This window comes from Engystomops pustulosus, chromosome 7 (assembly GCF_040894005.1).
Source record: "Engystomops pustulosus chromosome 7, aEngPut4.maternal, whole genome shotgun sequence".
NCBI classification, from domain to species: Eukaryota; Metazoa; Chordata; class Amphibia; order Anura; family Leptodactylidae; genus Engystomops; species Engystomops pustulosus.
In genome coordinates this window covers 168574536-168589145 of record NC_092417.1, presented here as the reverse complement: position 1 = coordinate 168589145, position 14610 = coordinate 168574536, and the positions used below count along the sequence as shown (strand labels likewise).

Sequence of the window (14610 nt, the reverse complement as noted above, 5' to 3'; positions counted from 1 at the left end):
CGTCACACAGGTGCACGGCTCGTTATATCCCTGGGTCATGTGATGTCCCACAGGTGCATGGATCGTTATAGTTCTGGTCATGTGACGTCACACAGGTGCACAGCTCGTTATATCCGTGGTCATGTGATGTCACACAGGTGCACAGATCGTTATATCCCTGGTCTTGTGATGTCACACAGGTGCACGGATTGTTATATCCCTGGGTCATGTGATGTCCCACATGTGCACGGCCTGTTATATTTCTGGTCATGTGACGTCACACAGGTGCACTGCTCGTTATATCCCTGGTCATGTGATGTCACACAGGCGATCGGTTTTATCCCTGGTCATTTGATGTCACACAGGTGCATGTCTCGTTATATTTTCCTGGTCATGTGATGTCACATGGGTGAGTAGCTCGTTTTATTCCTAGCCATGTAATGTCATACAGGTGCTTGGCTCGTTATATATACACCTGGTCATTTGATGTCACACAGGTGCACGTCTTGTTCTATCCCTAGTCATGTGATGTCACACAGGTTCATGACTCGTTATATCCTTAGTCATGTGGTGTCACACAGATGCACAGCTCTTTATAACCCTCTTCCAATTCTTCTGCTTTAATTCTAACAAGCCGTGCACCTGTGTGACATCACATGACCATGAACTGGTCTCTATCCACAGGAAGTAAACAATGAAACTTCCCGTTTACTGACAGCAAGCAGAGATCTAGAAAGCTGTCAGGAACGAATACAGAAAGTATATTGGTTAAATCTTTGTAGAACTTTTCAATACACAAACAATATCAATTATTTGCTCAAAATGGACAATAGTTGTAAATGTAATACGAAACAAAACCAATAGACAAGTGTGGTGCTCTTTCTGGAAGAGAGATGGACAACCCCTTTAATACGACAAAGACAATACGTACCTTCAGGCCTTGGTTTTGGCTTCTCCAGGCCGCCATCTTGCATGAGCTCAAATGAAAAAGATACATTTATGACCTAGAAAGTAAAGGGATATCAATATTAGGGGTTCCTAGTTCATACACAGCGCAGAGTATTTAAGGAGAGATGTTTGCTGAAATGATGAGAGTCATATAGTGAAAGGAACAGAAATTGGCCTGCAGCACAGAGTATTTCAGGTCCTAATTTTGTGAGTCTAGCAATAGACTATGAGACTACAGACTATGACTATGATTTACAGATGAACTATTATATGTCCTCAGTATCAGGTTGGTGGAGATCCAACACCCTGCAAACACAAAGAGAGGAGGACTCCAGCAGTTCAAAGTATTTAAAGGGCACTTGTCCCCAGGTTTAAATTAGCACCCCCCTCAGGTAGGGGATGAAATTTCCTTTCTAGAATTCCCTCTTTTAGGTGAAATCTCACCCATTTACCTATAAAAAAAAATCTCCTCCAAAGTCCAGCAAATATGACTCTTCTTTCCCCAAGTTCAGTGGTTGCAGGGGTAGAGACAATGCATAAGCCCCTATCTTCTGTTCTATAGCACCTAGAAACATGTTACTGGTGTCATATTAAAGATTAAAATCTCATCTTTCAGATCAGATCAAGCTTATGGTTCTGTGAGCTACAGAACTTGCAGTTAAAAAAGAATAGACGAGAACTGGATCTTTATCTGCAGCTTGCATCTCTAACTATGTCTTTGGCAGTCGGCATCTCTGGTTCTGTAGATCGTAAAGCCATAAGCCTGATGTGATCTGAAAAATGAGATCTGTATCTTTAATATGACACCAGTAGCATTTCTAGGTGCTATAGAACAGAACACATGGGCTTCTGAAGTGACACTCCTCCAGCAATCACTACTCGACTCACTTCAAGTGAAAATGAGATAAATAGACTCATATTTGCCTGGATTTTGGAGGATTTTTTTTAAGGGTAAACAGGTGAGAAGTCATATGAAAGAGGGAATTCTAGAAAGGGTATTTCACACACAACCGGAGGGGACAAGTCGTTTAGTGGAGTAAATCCTGGTGACGGGTTCTCTTTAAAGGAAACCTACCACCACGGATCTACCTATTAAGGTAGATCAGGTGGTAGGTGCCTCTATTGGACGTGAGGATAGCCCTTTTAAGGTCTAATCCTCACGTCCCCGCAACCTTTTTATAACTTTTGTTTCCCTAATATGCAAATTTTTGAAAGATGCTACTGGGGCGTGGAGTAGCCGGAGCTGAGGCTACACAGTACAGCTACTCCGTGCCACAGTAGCCTCTTTGATCCTACTACCGGCGCACAACTATGAGGAGCTGCACACCCTAGTCCGCAAAGCTGGCGTTCTGCGCATGCGCAGTAGCTCCGGCTACGAAGCAGTGACCGCACAGCTGCAATAGAGGCACCTACCACCCGATCTACCTTAATAGGTAGATCCGTGGTGGTAGGTTTCCTTTAAGGAATTAGTTAATCTTGCTGATCTTGTGGGTTCAATGAGAGTTACAGGCTATTAACTGGAATAAAATTTTAGAGCAGCTAGTACCCAGTCCAGTAGGACTTCATTGTATGTTTTTTTTTACTATTTAGAAAAGGAATGAAAAACATATATACAGAATTCCCCTCCAATAAATTGTCACTGTAATATTTCTAAAAACCATCTCAGCTGATAGACAAAGCCCATTGTCACCAGTAGAATAGTTGGTAACATGTATGAGTTAACACTTTGCTGCATTACCATGATACAATGTGTCAGACTAGCGCCTTGTGTTACTATCAGCCATTGCTGCGGCAGATCCTCTCCAGCTCCTCGCTGCCAACACAAACCCCTCAGACATCCAGACAGCAGATGTTACACCCGACATGTTTGTTACACATTAAATCACGCACCGACACAACAAAAATAGCTGTCAGAATGGATTTGATGAACTTGTTGCCTCCAGAAGATGTGAAGAAGACAAAGAAGATCCTCACAATAACCGGGGATCCGCACTTACTGTACATGGAGGGACTGATCGGAGATGTGACTGTTCTAGTAAAGACATGTTTCTGGGGATTACCTTTTGCTCAAAGCTGTCAGGAGTGAGGAAGAAATTGTGCAGAGGCACAAAATATCCTTCCAAAAGACCCATCAGTAGCACAAGATAGACGCCATCTGCAAACTTCAAAAGTATGAAACATCAAAAAATGAATGTTAAAATAGCTGTTTCTTATTACTTCTGTCTACTGATAGAACATGAGATACTATCTGCTCAGCTCCTCCTGCTCTATAACATGCTGCCTGCAGATAGGACACTATGTGCAATCTGCTCAGCTCCTCCTGCTCTATAACATGCTACCTGCAGCTAGGACACTGTGTACTATCTGCTCAGCTCCTCCTGCTCTATAACATGCTGCCTGCAGATAGGACACTATGTACAATGTGCTCAGCTCCTCCTGCTCTATAACATGCTGCCTGCAGATAGGACACTATGTGCAATCTGCTCAGCTCCTCCTGCTCTAAAACATGCTGCCTGCAGATAGGACACTATGTGCAATCTGCTCAGATCCCCCTGCTCTATAACATGTTGCCTGCAGACAGAACACCATGTACAATCTGCTCAGCTCCTCCTGCTCCAAAACATGCTGCCTGCAGATAGGACACTATGTACAATGTGCTCAGCTCCTCCTGCTCTATAACATGCTGCTTGCAGATAGGGCACTATGTACAATCTGCTCAGCTCCTCCTGCTCTATAACATGCTGCCTGCAGATAGGACACTATGTACAATGTGCTCAGCTCCTCCTGCTCTATAACATGCTGCCTGCAGATAGGACACTATGTGCAATCTGCTCAGCTCCTCCTGCTCTAAAACATGCTGCCTGCAGATAGGACACTATGTGCAATCTGCTCAGCTCCTCCTGCTCTATAACATACTGCCTGCAGATAGGACACTATGTACAATGTGCTCAGCCCCTCCTGCTCTATAACATGCTGCCTGCAGATAGAACACTATGTACAATGTGCTCAGCTCCTCCTGCTCTATAACATGCTGCCTGCAGATAGGGCACTATGTACAATGTGCTCAGCTCCTCCTGCTCTATAACATGCTGCCTGCAGATAGGGCACTATGTACAATGTGCTCAGCTCCTCCTGCTCTATAACATGTTGCCTGCAGATAGGACACTATGTACAATCTGCTCAGCTCCTCCTGCTGTATAACATGCTGCCTGCAGATAGGACACTATGTACAATCTGCTCAGCTACTTCTGCTCTATAACCTGCTGCCTACTGATAGGACACCATGTTTAATCTGCTCAGCTACTCCTGCTGTATAACATGCTGCCTGAACATAGAACGTTATGTAAAATTGGCTCAGCTCCTCCTGCTCTATAAGATGCTGCCTACAGATAGGATGCTTATTTACTAAGGGTCCCGCGGATCGCACTTTCGCAGGCTTTTAGGAAATTTTCGGGATTTGGGCTGCTGGGACAGGTATTTAGAAGGGGATTGTGTTGCACGCGATCAGATTTTGGCGGAATTGCACCGACTTTCATGCGACAGAAATCGGGGGCGGACCGCCGGACGATCCAACGGATTCGGACTGAGCACGGGATTTAACTTTAAACTCGTGTCGCGAGATCAAGCACTCACATACAACGGGAAGAAGAAGGTGAATTATGTCGGACCTGAGCGGGGAAGCAACACTTGCAGGATATCGTGCGCATGATCCTAGTGAATCGCGGCAGAGTGCATTATCGTCAGAAAACGCACAGCGGGGATCGCGACAGGACCGGGTAAGTAAATGTGCCCCACTATGTATAATCTGCTCAGCTCCTCCTGTTCTATAACGTGCTGCCTGCAGATAGGACACTATGTACAATCTGCTCAGCTACTCCTGCTCTATAACATGCTGCCTGCAGATAGGGCACTATGTACAATCTGCTCAGCTACTCCTGCTCTATAACATGCTGCCTGCAGATAGGACACTATGTACAATCTGCTCAGCTACTCCTGCTCTATAACATGCTGCCTGCAGATAGGACACGGTATAATCTGCTAAGCTCCTCCTGCTGTATAACATGCTGCCTGCAGATAGGACACTATGTACTATGTTTTAACTCCACCTGCTCTATAACATGCTGCCTGCAGCTAGGACTTTGCATTTAATTTAAACATTGTATTCTTCACGATTTCAGAAATACATTTCATCACAAACATGTACACACAACAAGTAGTAGTTAATAAGATTATACAATTTCATGATTTCCTACCTGTGTCTCCAACTCTGTCACTTCCAAGTTCAGTTTATTAAGATGTTTATTAACAAAAGTTATCAAAGTCTGAAAATAAGAAAAGACAATGAATGATTCATCATTCGGAGCAGAAAATGGTGAAGCCAAATTACTGCTCAGCCTTCAAAACTGTTGGCACCGCCGCTTGCTCTGGGGTTACCTTGACAGCTTCAACAGACTTATTCTCCAAAGTAAAGATGTCATGTGACCTCCACACTTACAAGAGAGAAGTCACATGACAGGAAGTCCATAAACAAAGGAATGAGTCTATTGGTGCTTCCAAGACAACCCCAGAGCGAGCGTGATACTTACATTACAATACCGTTAAAGGTTCAAAAGTAAAGGAAACCTTAATTATGATGAGTATTATAAAGTTTTTAATATTGTTTTAATGTGATATCTATTAACCTTATTTTTTAGTCCTTAAAATAAATTTTTTTTACATTGTGATAAATTGCTGCTCCCCATAACTAACCTTCTTCACCACATTCAGTTTATCAGGCGCGTGGTCAAAGAGCGTATCAAAAGCATCTCTCTCTACACACAAAACAAAGACACATGAAATCAGTAACACAACAATTACATAGATGTCAAAGGGAAGCTGTCACCAGGGACCTCATTTTCACTAAAGACCGGTTACAGAAGTCCATTACAGCTGCAGTGCAGATATGTCTTTCTGCTTTCTCTAAGTATTTGCATTACAATATAATTGTGTGTTATAACTTACCTTGCACCCTGACAGAATCCTCTGTAGAGTCCCAGGGGTTCGGCTTTGGTTTGGATGCATTTCAAATAACAAATGTGACTTGTCTGTGCTGCAGCCTGCTCAGCTCTCAGTCCCCACCTTTGTGCTCCTGTACGGCTCCTCCCTCCCCCCACTGATGTCAGCTCATCAGGCTTAGGAAAGATGTAGACTCCAGTCACACTGTTTGTGTAGCGAAATTAGATTTTTATTTAATAAACTTCCACACGTGTAAATAAAAATCTAATTTTGCAACACAAACAGTGTGACTGGAGTCTACAACTTTCCTACGCTTTAAGGGATTGGGACCCTCTCCAGAGCACCTATATATATCATCCACATTAGTGTGCAGCAGAAATCCTTTCTCTAACTCGCCAGGCTGTGAGCTCTCTGAAGGAGCAGGAGGGAGGAGCTATACAGGAGCACAAAAGGTGGGGGTTGGAAGCTGAGGAGTCTACAGCACAGACAAGTCACATGTTGTTATTTGAAATGCAACCAAACCAAAGCCCAACCCCTGGGACTACCACAGAGGATTCTGTCAGGGTGCAAGGTAAGTTATAACACACAATTATATTGTAATGCAAAAGCTTTGAGAAAGCAATAAGACATATTTGCAATGTAGATGTAATGGGCTTCTGTAACCTGTCTTTAGTGAAAATGAGATCCCTGGTGACAGGTTCCCTTTAATAAACAAAAGTCATAGGTGGATTAGAATCAGCTTTTTGCCTGGTTCCTTCATCTGCTACTCTGATGCACTTCTTGAATGGAATACAATTTCCAATATCCTTTTAGTTTGGAAAATCCAATCGCCATCACATAAATCCTGGAATTTTTAAATATTATTTTTTATGGGAGTTGTATATGTAACATTTAATACTTTATACACTCACCGTGTCTTCCGGACAAAGCCCTTGGGAGATAAATAAGAAAAGTATATGCATATTAGATATGAAGATGATGGGCAGCACAATAGTACAAGGATGTATTCACAACATCGGAGGCACAGAATTATTCTACCTTCATGCCTTCCCATTTATTTTAATGGCACAGATTTCCTTGGATTGTGAGATATGTTGATGCAATTAAAGGGGATGTCCAGGATCAATTCAATTTTCGATCAATTTCTTATTATGGACTATTATTTAGAACTATGGTAATACCACTGTCCTTAACTAGGTCCAGTGCGACCCGTCCCGTCATCAGAGGCTCAGCTGTGATGTTGCATTGATGCAAGTACCCGCGACAGCCGATGGTGATGATGAGAGGACCAAAGCTGGACTATAGGCTAATAATACCTAATTTATAGATTTTGGACAACCCCTTTAAGAACCAATAGATAGAAATGAAAATCACATACTCGGTGTCACCAGTGATCTCCTCCTGGATGTGGCGAGACTGAAGCATTCCATCCAACTTCTGAAACAGAATAAGGACATAAAACCCATCAGACCCATAACACCCCAATAGTTTAAAGGAAATCTACCATCAAAATTTCCAGGGACACTTACTCACAGATCCAGGCACTGTTACTGTGGTAATCTTCTTATATTTGTTATTCATGGCCTCCTTCCTAAAAACCAACTTTTATAATTATGCCAATGAGCCAGAAAGCCTCTGGGGGGGGGTGTTACCAGAATCCCTCTATGCTGCAGCTTCACAGGTTGTTACACTGTCTCATCCTTCCCCCTTTGGCGCTGAAGGAGAAGGGGGCAGGTGAGACAGTGTAACAGCCTGTGAAGCTACAGCACAGAGGGGCTCTGGTAATGCCGCCCAGAGCCTTTCTGGCTCAGAAGCATAATTATTATACTTGATTTTTTGAATGAAGGTGGTCACGGATAACAAATTGTTGCGGTGCCTGGATCTATGAGTAATGTCCCTGGTTTATCTGGTAAGACTGGGGTCATACATAGTGAAAACAACCATGACATAAAGCAAGCAAGGATGACCATGGGGTGTGGACAGAGTTCAACCTTTGCATTTTAAAGCTAGAATTCCACAATTAGAATCTGCATTAGAGTCTTAATAATTTTTACGCTGCAGGTAGATGGGATTTGTATGCGGCTTATGTATCTAACTGCAAATTCCCTGCAGCTCACCTGCTGTAAATCTGCCTCCTACGTCTCCAGCATAAAAAAAATTTGAGACTATTTAGTATCAGATCAGGGTCATTCCAAGATCTGGACGTGGCAAAGAACATTTTACATTAGATGTCTTATAGGGCGCGTTCACACGTTCAGTTTTTCAGATGCAGTTTTATGGAGCCAAAATGTCTCTTTTTGTACATGACGCTGGAGACTGTAAGCACAACACTCATAACCCCCAAACCCCTCCATTGCAGTTTGTGTTATACTTTGTAGTAAATTGAATTTGTCACATCAATGTGTCCTGTGAGCCATTATCCATATGACAACTATTTATTACGTGGGGTTAAGCCTTACAAATATCCAAATTAGAAGGAATAATCTAATTTCACCCTTATTAGCGCAGTCACATGAGGTCGCCCATTATACTTATCTTATTAATGTCATATGGGACGGCATATATTTCCACCATTTATTACCAACATTGCTTTTTGTAAGCTCAATGTCAGTCTGCAGCAGGTAAAGCTATCAGACATTGCAATGAAGCTCTACCTGTATCCTTACATAGCGTCTGAAATACATTGTAACACTTTTGATTCTGCTGACTAGACAACATGGATCATGTTTTACCTACCTGTACCACTACCACTTGTATTGACACGTGATCAGGAAGCCTGATAGGGGCCCGGAAATACTGAGATAAGGCAACCAAAAGATGGAGAATGGCTACTACAGATTTGGCATGAACAGCTGGAATATAAGATAAGAAATAGGATGTTACATAAGGTTCCTGCATTACCAGACCCAACCCATGGACAAAGGGGGCGCTGTTGTTGCAGAAAAGCAGCCATGTTTTTCTACTTTTGAATAACCCCTTTAATTAAAGGGCTCATCTATACATGAGTGATGCTATCCACTATCAATATGTTGTAGCACTTGGCAAAATGGTTTTCATTGAGCTCAAGTAGTTGTGAGGAGATGTAGCGGGAACTCACAGTCTACATTCCACTTAATGCTTCTTGGAGGAAGTTTCAGCGTCTCATTGATCTTCTCCAAGACGGTTTGCAGTTTCTGCTTCTGGGCAATTTCGGACTGTGTGACTTCGGCTACGTTCAGCTTTTCTCCTTCCAGCTTTTCTGTATTGAAAAGGCGAGAGTATATTAAATGGCCATGGTAGGGAACTCATCGATTACATGAGATGGATACAGCATTGCTTATTGACTATAATCACTTATAGTGCTGTTCATCCAGAGCAGCCTGGTTCATGAATACAATGCCAGACCTACAGGGCCAAACTGACACTTACACAGACAGAGCAAATGTAGAGGAGAAGCTTCAGGGGTGAGGATAGTATATTGGAGTATATTTGACTATACGAATCGGCAGCTAGTGTGAGGTATCGTCCCTGGTGAGATGTGTAATCAGATCTTTGTGTATGTTGTTAGTAGCAGCAGGACTGTGAAAAATGGAAATCTATTCCAGGATTGTCCTTACAGGGGTGTGCTGGAAAACAGGGGTCTCCACCTGCCATGTAATGCCTATACCGGGACACGACTGAATAGTTGGGGAACCCGGATTTAAATCCAAAATAAAAAAAATAACTCACCTAAAGGGGGCGGCAGGAAAAGGGGTCCTATAGGGGGCTTTAGGAAAAAGGCATTATAGGGGGGCTGCACACAATGGGGCATTATAGGGGGGCTGAACGACAGAGGGCATTATAGGAGGGCTGCACAAAAAGGGGAATTATAGGGGGGGGCTGCACAAAAAGGGGCATCATAGATGGCTGAACAAAAGGGGACATTTTAGGGGGGGGGGCTGCTGATAAGGGGCATTGTAGGGGTTTGGGCTGCAGGAAAGGGAAATTATAAAGGTGTTGCAGGAAAGGGAGCATCATAGGGGATGGGGCTGCAAAAAAGGGGAAATATAAAAGGGGGTAGAGAATAGGGGGCCTTATTAAGGTGAAAGACTGCAGACAGAAGGCATTATAAAGAGCATAATAATGGGAGGCTGCAAGAAAGGTCATTAAAAGGGGGGGGGGCTGTAGGATAGAGGGCATTATGAGGGGGGCCGCAGGATAGAGAGAAATGTAATGGGAGGGGTTGCAGGAAGTGGGCATCATACTAATGGGGTACAAAAATGGGGGCATAATATAGCATGGGGGCGGAATCAGGGTGTTATAACTTGTGGGCACACAATCAGTTGAGGTTAGGTATGGGGTAGGGGCAGGATATGGCTTTTTTTTTTTTGCCCGGGCCCATTGGGGGGCACCTCTACCTGTCCCTGGGAATAAAATTGTGTCTATCCAGTCCATTATCACAGTAAGGTTCAGGACCACCGCGGCAACATACCTCCATTGCACTGCTCCACAGGATTTGCCTTCTGTAAAACTACTCAAAACAGTCACTCAGCACAGTAGATGTGTTATGGAGCAATTCCAAACAGAGAGCTAAGAGAACAGCAGTGTGAGGTTGTAACTCCACTTTTCACCACTTTTTTGCTTTGTTAAAATTGCTGTCAGATTCCCTTTAGAGCAAAACCTTGTATAAGGGGGTTCTGTGTAACTTGTAACACCCAGGCAGTATGGATAACAATCTATAGATATGTAACAATCTATAAAATAATTACAATAAGGAAACAAGTTGGATGTAGGAGCCGGGAGCTGCGGCCCGGTGCACACTGAAGAGCCGGCGCGTGTGGCTCGAGGACACAGAGATGAAAAGAGATGAGAGGATGGATCAGGCGCAGGGGGCAGAGACGCTGAAAGCTCAGATGTATCTTTCGGCCCCATCTACCGGCTGAGATATTGCATTGGAAATCAATGAGCCTCATATTAAACGCAGACAGGGTCACTGGGTTCTAACACAAGCTTGAAAGGATCTTACATTTCTCACTGAGGAAATTATAGACCGAGACTGAAGCCGGGTTCTCAGGAGACGCGTTTGTAAAGCGGGTCGGGGGAAGTTTACTGCGGGGATGTATGTCACGATGGGGAAATAATACATCTATGGGTGGTTATAGGGAAAGCAACAAACTGGAGAAAGCAATGCAGAATAGACATACAGTGACAACATATAGAATGTATATAATACAGTGACACAAGATAGAATGTATAGTCTATTTATATTGATAATAGATACAATGTATAACATTCTCATACTGATGTATTATGTACTGGCACCAGAAATATGTAAAATATATTCATATTATCACCAATATGTTCTATACCAGTGGGAGGTAAAGATAGTACGGGGTCCCCTGTGCATGGACAGTATATGGGTCCCCTTGTTGTACCAGATCTTATAATGGAGCACTGTCCTTATGTATTTTTAACATTCTACGTGTAAAAAATGGAAAACAGAGCCGGTCACGCATTGGATCACGCATTGGATCACGCATTGGATGATAAGGGTCCTGTGGTTCGTCTGTTGCAGTCCCGAAACACAAGTAATGGAAGGATATGGGAAGCAGGATTCGGAGTTAGTACGTTTTATTCCCTCTTACCTAAGACATATCCATAATAATGGAAAAGCCCTTTAAGAATGTGATTACAATCTCATAGGAAACTACTGTAAGATGACAGGGGGCCTCCTGTACCTCCTGGATCCTCTGGATGTGCTAATGGTTTGTCTGCCTCCGATATAAAATGTACCAACATCATAAAATATATTTATACTAAACACAGATACATTGTATACTCTGCATCAGACAAATGTAGAATGTATTCATGCTTAAAGGGAACCCGTCAGCAGAAATTGACCTAAAAAAACACTACCAGTATGTCATTAAGCAGCCGAACACCTTCTAGATCATGTCTATTTCATGGTCCAGAGCGGTGGCATTGAGTAGAAAATCAAAGTTGAAGTGAAATGTAATTTGGTTGTATAAAGTCAAGGAGGCGGAGAGTTTAACACTTAAGTCAAGCTTTCCTCACTTCAGAACGCCCTCTTCATTGTAATTGATGGCCCTACATCCAGACACATCACTAACCAGATCTCCTTCATTCTGAGGTGAGGAGGACTTGACTTCCATGCTGAGCTCTCCGCCCCCATGACTTTATACAACCAATTTACATCTCACTTTAAAGTTGATTTTCTGGATGATGCCACCACACTGAGCCATGAAAGAAACATCAACTGGGAGGTGTTAATCTGTTTCACGACATACTGGTAATGGTTAATTAGAAAAAGAAAATATACCATCAAAATCCATCATGATAAACCAGTACCAGACATTACTCATAGATCCAGGCACTGTGACTGTGGTATTCTTCTTATATTTGTTATCCGTCACCTCTTTCCTTCTAAAATCAACATTTACAATTATGCTAATGGATCTGGCAGGCTCCGGTGGGGGGTCGGGTAAACAGTTATGTTCACAGGGGGTCTCCCCATCCTCCCTTTGCTCCCTCAGCACTTCACCCCTTCCTGATGTAATAAAGCACAGTGGGAGTGGGAAGTGCTTCTGCACAGTGTAACAGCCTGTGAAGCTACAGCAAGAAGAGCCACTGGTAACATCCCCAGGAGCCCTTTAGGCTCATTAGCATAATTTGAAAATTAAAGGCCATGGTTAACAAATATAAGAAGATTACCACAGTCACAGTGCCACCTGGTTTACTATTATACTGGTTTAATTGATGGTAGAATTGCTTGAATTCAGGTTAAAAGTGAATGTATGTAATGCATTAATACTGACAACACAGACAATGTAATATCTTCTGACTTCTGGATAATAAACAGACACCAGAGACATATATATCTTTGCTTTCACTCATACACAATGCATAATGAATGTACCGACATCAGACAATGTACTTGTACTGACCCTAGATACAATGTATAATGTACTGATATTAGATACAATGCCTAATGTGTTAACATCACTAAGCAACAATCCAATCCAATGTATACTTTACTGAGAACGGAGTTAATGTAGTTATACAGACATTACACATATTTAAAATGTATTTATGCGGTCACCGTATATTGTGTGTATAATGACATCAGATACAATGTATAATGTGTACTCAGACATTATTTATACAGACTTATTTATACAGTAATAAAGTAATGAAGATACCGACACCACACATTGGGGCACATTTACTAAGGGTCCGCAAACTGCATTTCCGACTATTTCCATTTTGCGCCGCATTTAACAGGGGTTTTTGGCACACGTGATCGGATTTTGGTACAATCACGCCGACTTTCATGCGACACTAATCAGGGGGGGGGGGGTCGCCGTCAGACAACCCGACTGATCCGGACTGAGCCCGGGATTTAAAATTCAAATTGTGTCGCATCCAATGCACTTACATGCACCGGGAAGAAGAAGGTGAACTCCGGGGGACCTCAGCGGGGAAGCGACAGGTGCAGGATATCGGGCGCATGATCTTTGTGAATTGCGCCGGACTTCATCCTCATCGGTCAACGCACCTCGGGGATCGCGACAGGACCGGGTAAGTAAATGTGCCCCATTGTGTGTATAATGACATCAGATACAATGTATAATGTACTGGCTTCACGTTACATATAGAGTCACAATAAATATAACGTGTAATTCACAGATACTAGACATATTCATACTGCATGCAAGATAGTATACAGACACCTGATTTGATGTATAGCTTATTATACTGACAATAGATACAATGTAAAAATGTTTGTGACTCTTCATATTACTACGGTATTTGTCAGAACCAAAAGATTAGCGCAAAAGTCTGATGTCAATCTCCATTTGACAAAATCAACATAAACAAGCAACACACAAAAAAAACTTCTAAAAAATCCTGATGATAAACGTGCCCTAATGTATTTACAACAAAAACCTAGAATTTGATGGAAAGTGACACAGACATCTCGGATCTATTAGCATTACTATGTCTATACTTGGCCCGAAATGTGTGTATAAAACCCATTTCTCTCCTGGAAGTTCTCTCCAGCGCGGTGAGGAAGCTTCTCTCTATTGTTCCAGACTAATGGCGTGATGACTCCCGTATGACAATGCCGCCTCGTATTGTGAATGTGTAATACAGACCCCAGATGTTTTCACTCAGACGTCCCTGAACTCTTCACCGCCCCCATATCTCTACTCAATTCATTTCATTACTTACCAAAAAGTTTCTGCAGAACCTGCCCGTCATAGAGATCCTCGGCAAGGTCCTTCACTATAATCCGCTCTCCCACCAGCACATCATTAATCCAATCAATTAGGACCTGGGGAAGACAGACAACGTCGCAAACATTAGCGGCCTCATATCAAGGAAACGTTTTATCCGTTTCCTTGGGAGAAGGATCCTTTATAGTCACAAAGCAAACAAACACTTTACAAGATAATGCGAAAATTGCTGCAACGTTGTTTATTCCGATGACCCCGGCGCAGCGGGCGCATTGACCAATTTCTATGACACTTTCCAAACACGTTACAAGGATATTATTCAAATCAAGGCCCGGGATCACGGGAAGAAAGAGAGGAACGTGTGCACTTGATTTCTAGGACGTTGTGTAGGACGTGGTTAACGTTCCAGCGATACAATAGCTCGGAAAGAGAATGATGGCGAGAAAATATTCCAATTATTTGTGTAAAAGCA

General features: G+C 42.8%; 1 protein-coding gene across 2 annotated transcripts in view; it reads right to left on the bottom strand.

Annotated features, from left to right (window-relative positions):
* Positions 1-14610, bottom strand: part of PARVA (parvin alpha) — an 82540-nt gene that overhangs the window by 4712 nt on the left and 63218 nt on the right. For both annotated transcript variants that reach the window (XM_072118880.1, XM_072118881.1), the window contains exons 4-12: positions 14134-14236; positions 9020-9160; positions 8659-8774; positions 7301-7359; positions 6834-6853; positions 5677-5738; positions 5181-5249; positions 2988-3089; positions 911-983 (exon numbers count right to left, since the gene is read on the bottom strand). In XM_072118880.1, coding sequence (XP_071974981.1) covers positions 911-983; positions 2988-3089; positions 5181-5249; positions 5677-5738; positions 6834-6853; positions 7301-7359; positions 8659-8774; positions 9020-9160; positions 14134-14236 — 745 coding nt within the window. The remainder of the gene's footprint in view (positions 1-910; positions 984-2987; positions 3090-5180; positions 5250-5676; positions 5739-6833; positions 6854-7300; positions 7360-8658; positions 8775-9019; positions 9161-14133; positions 14237-14610) is intronic.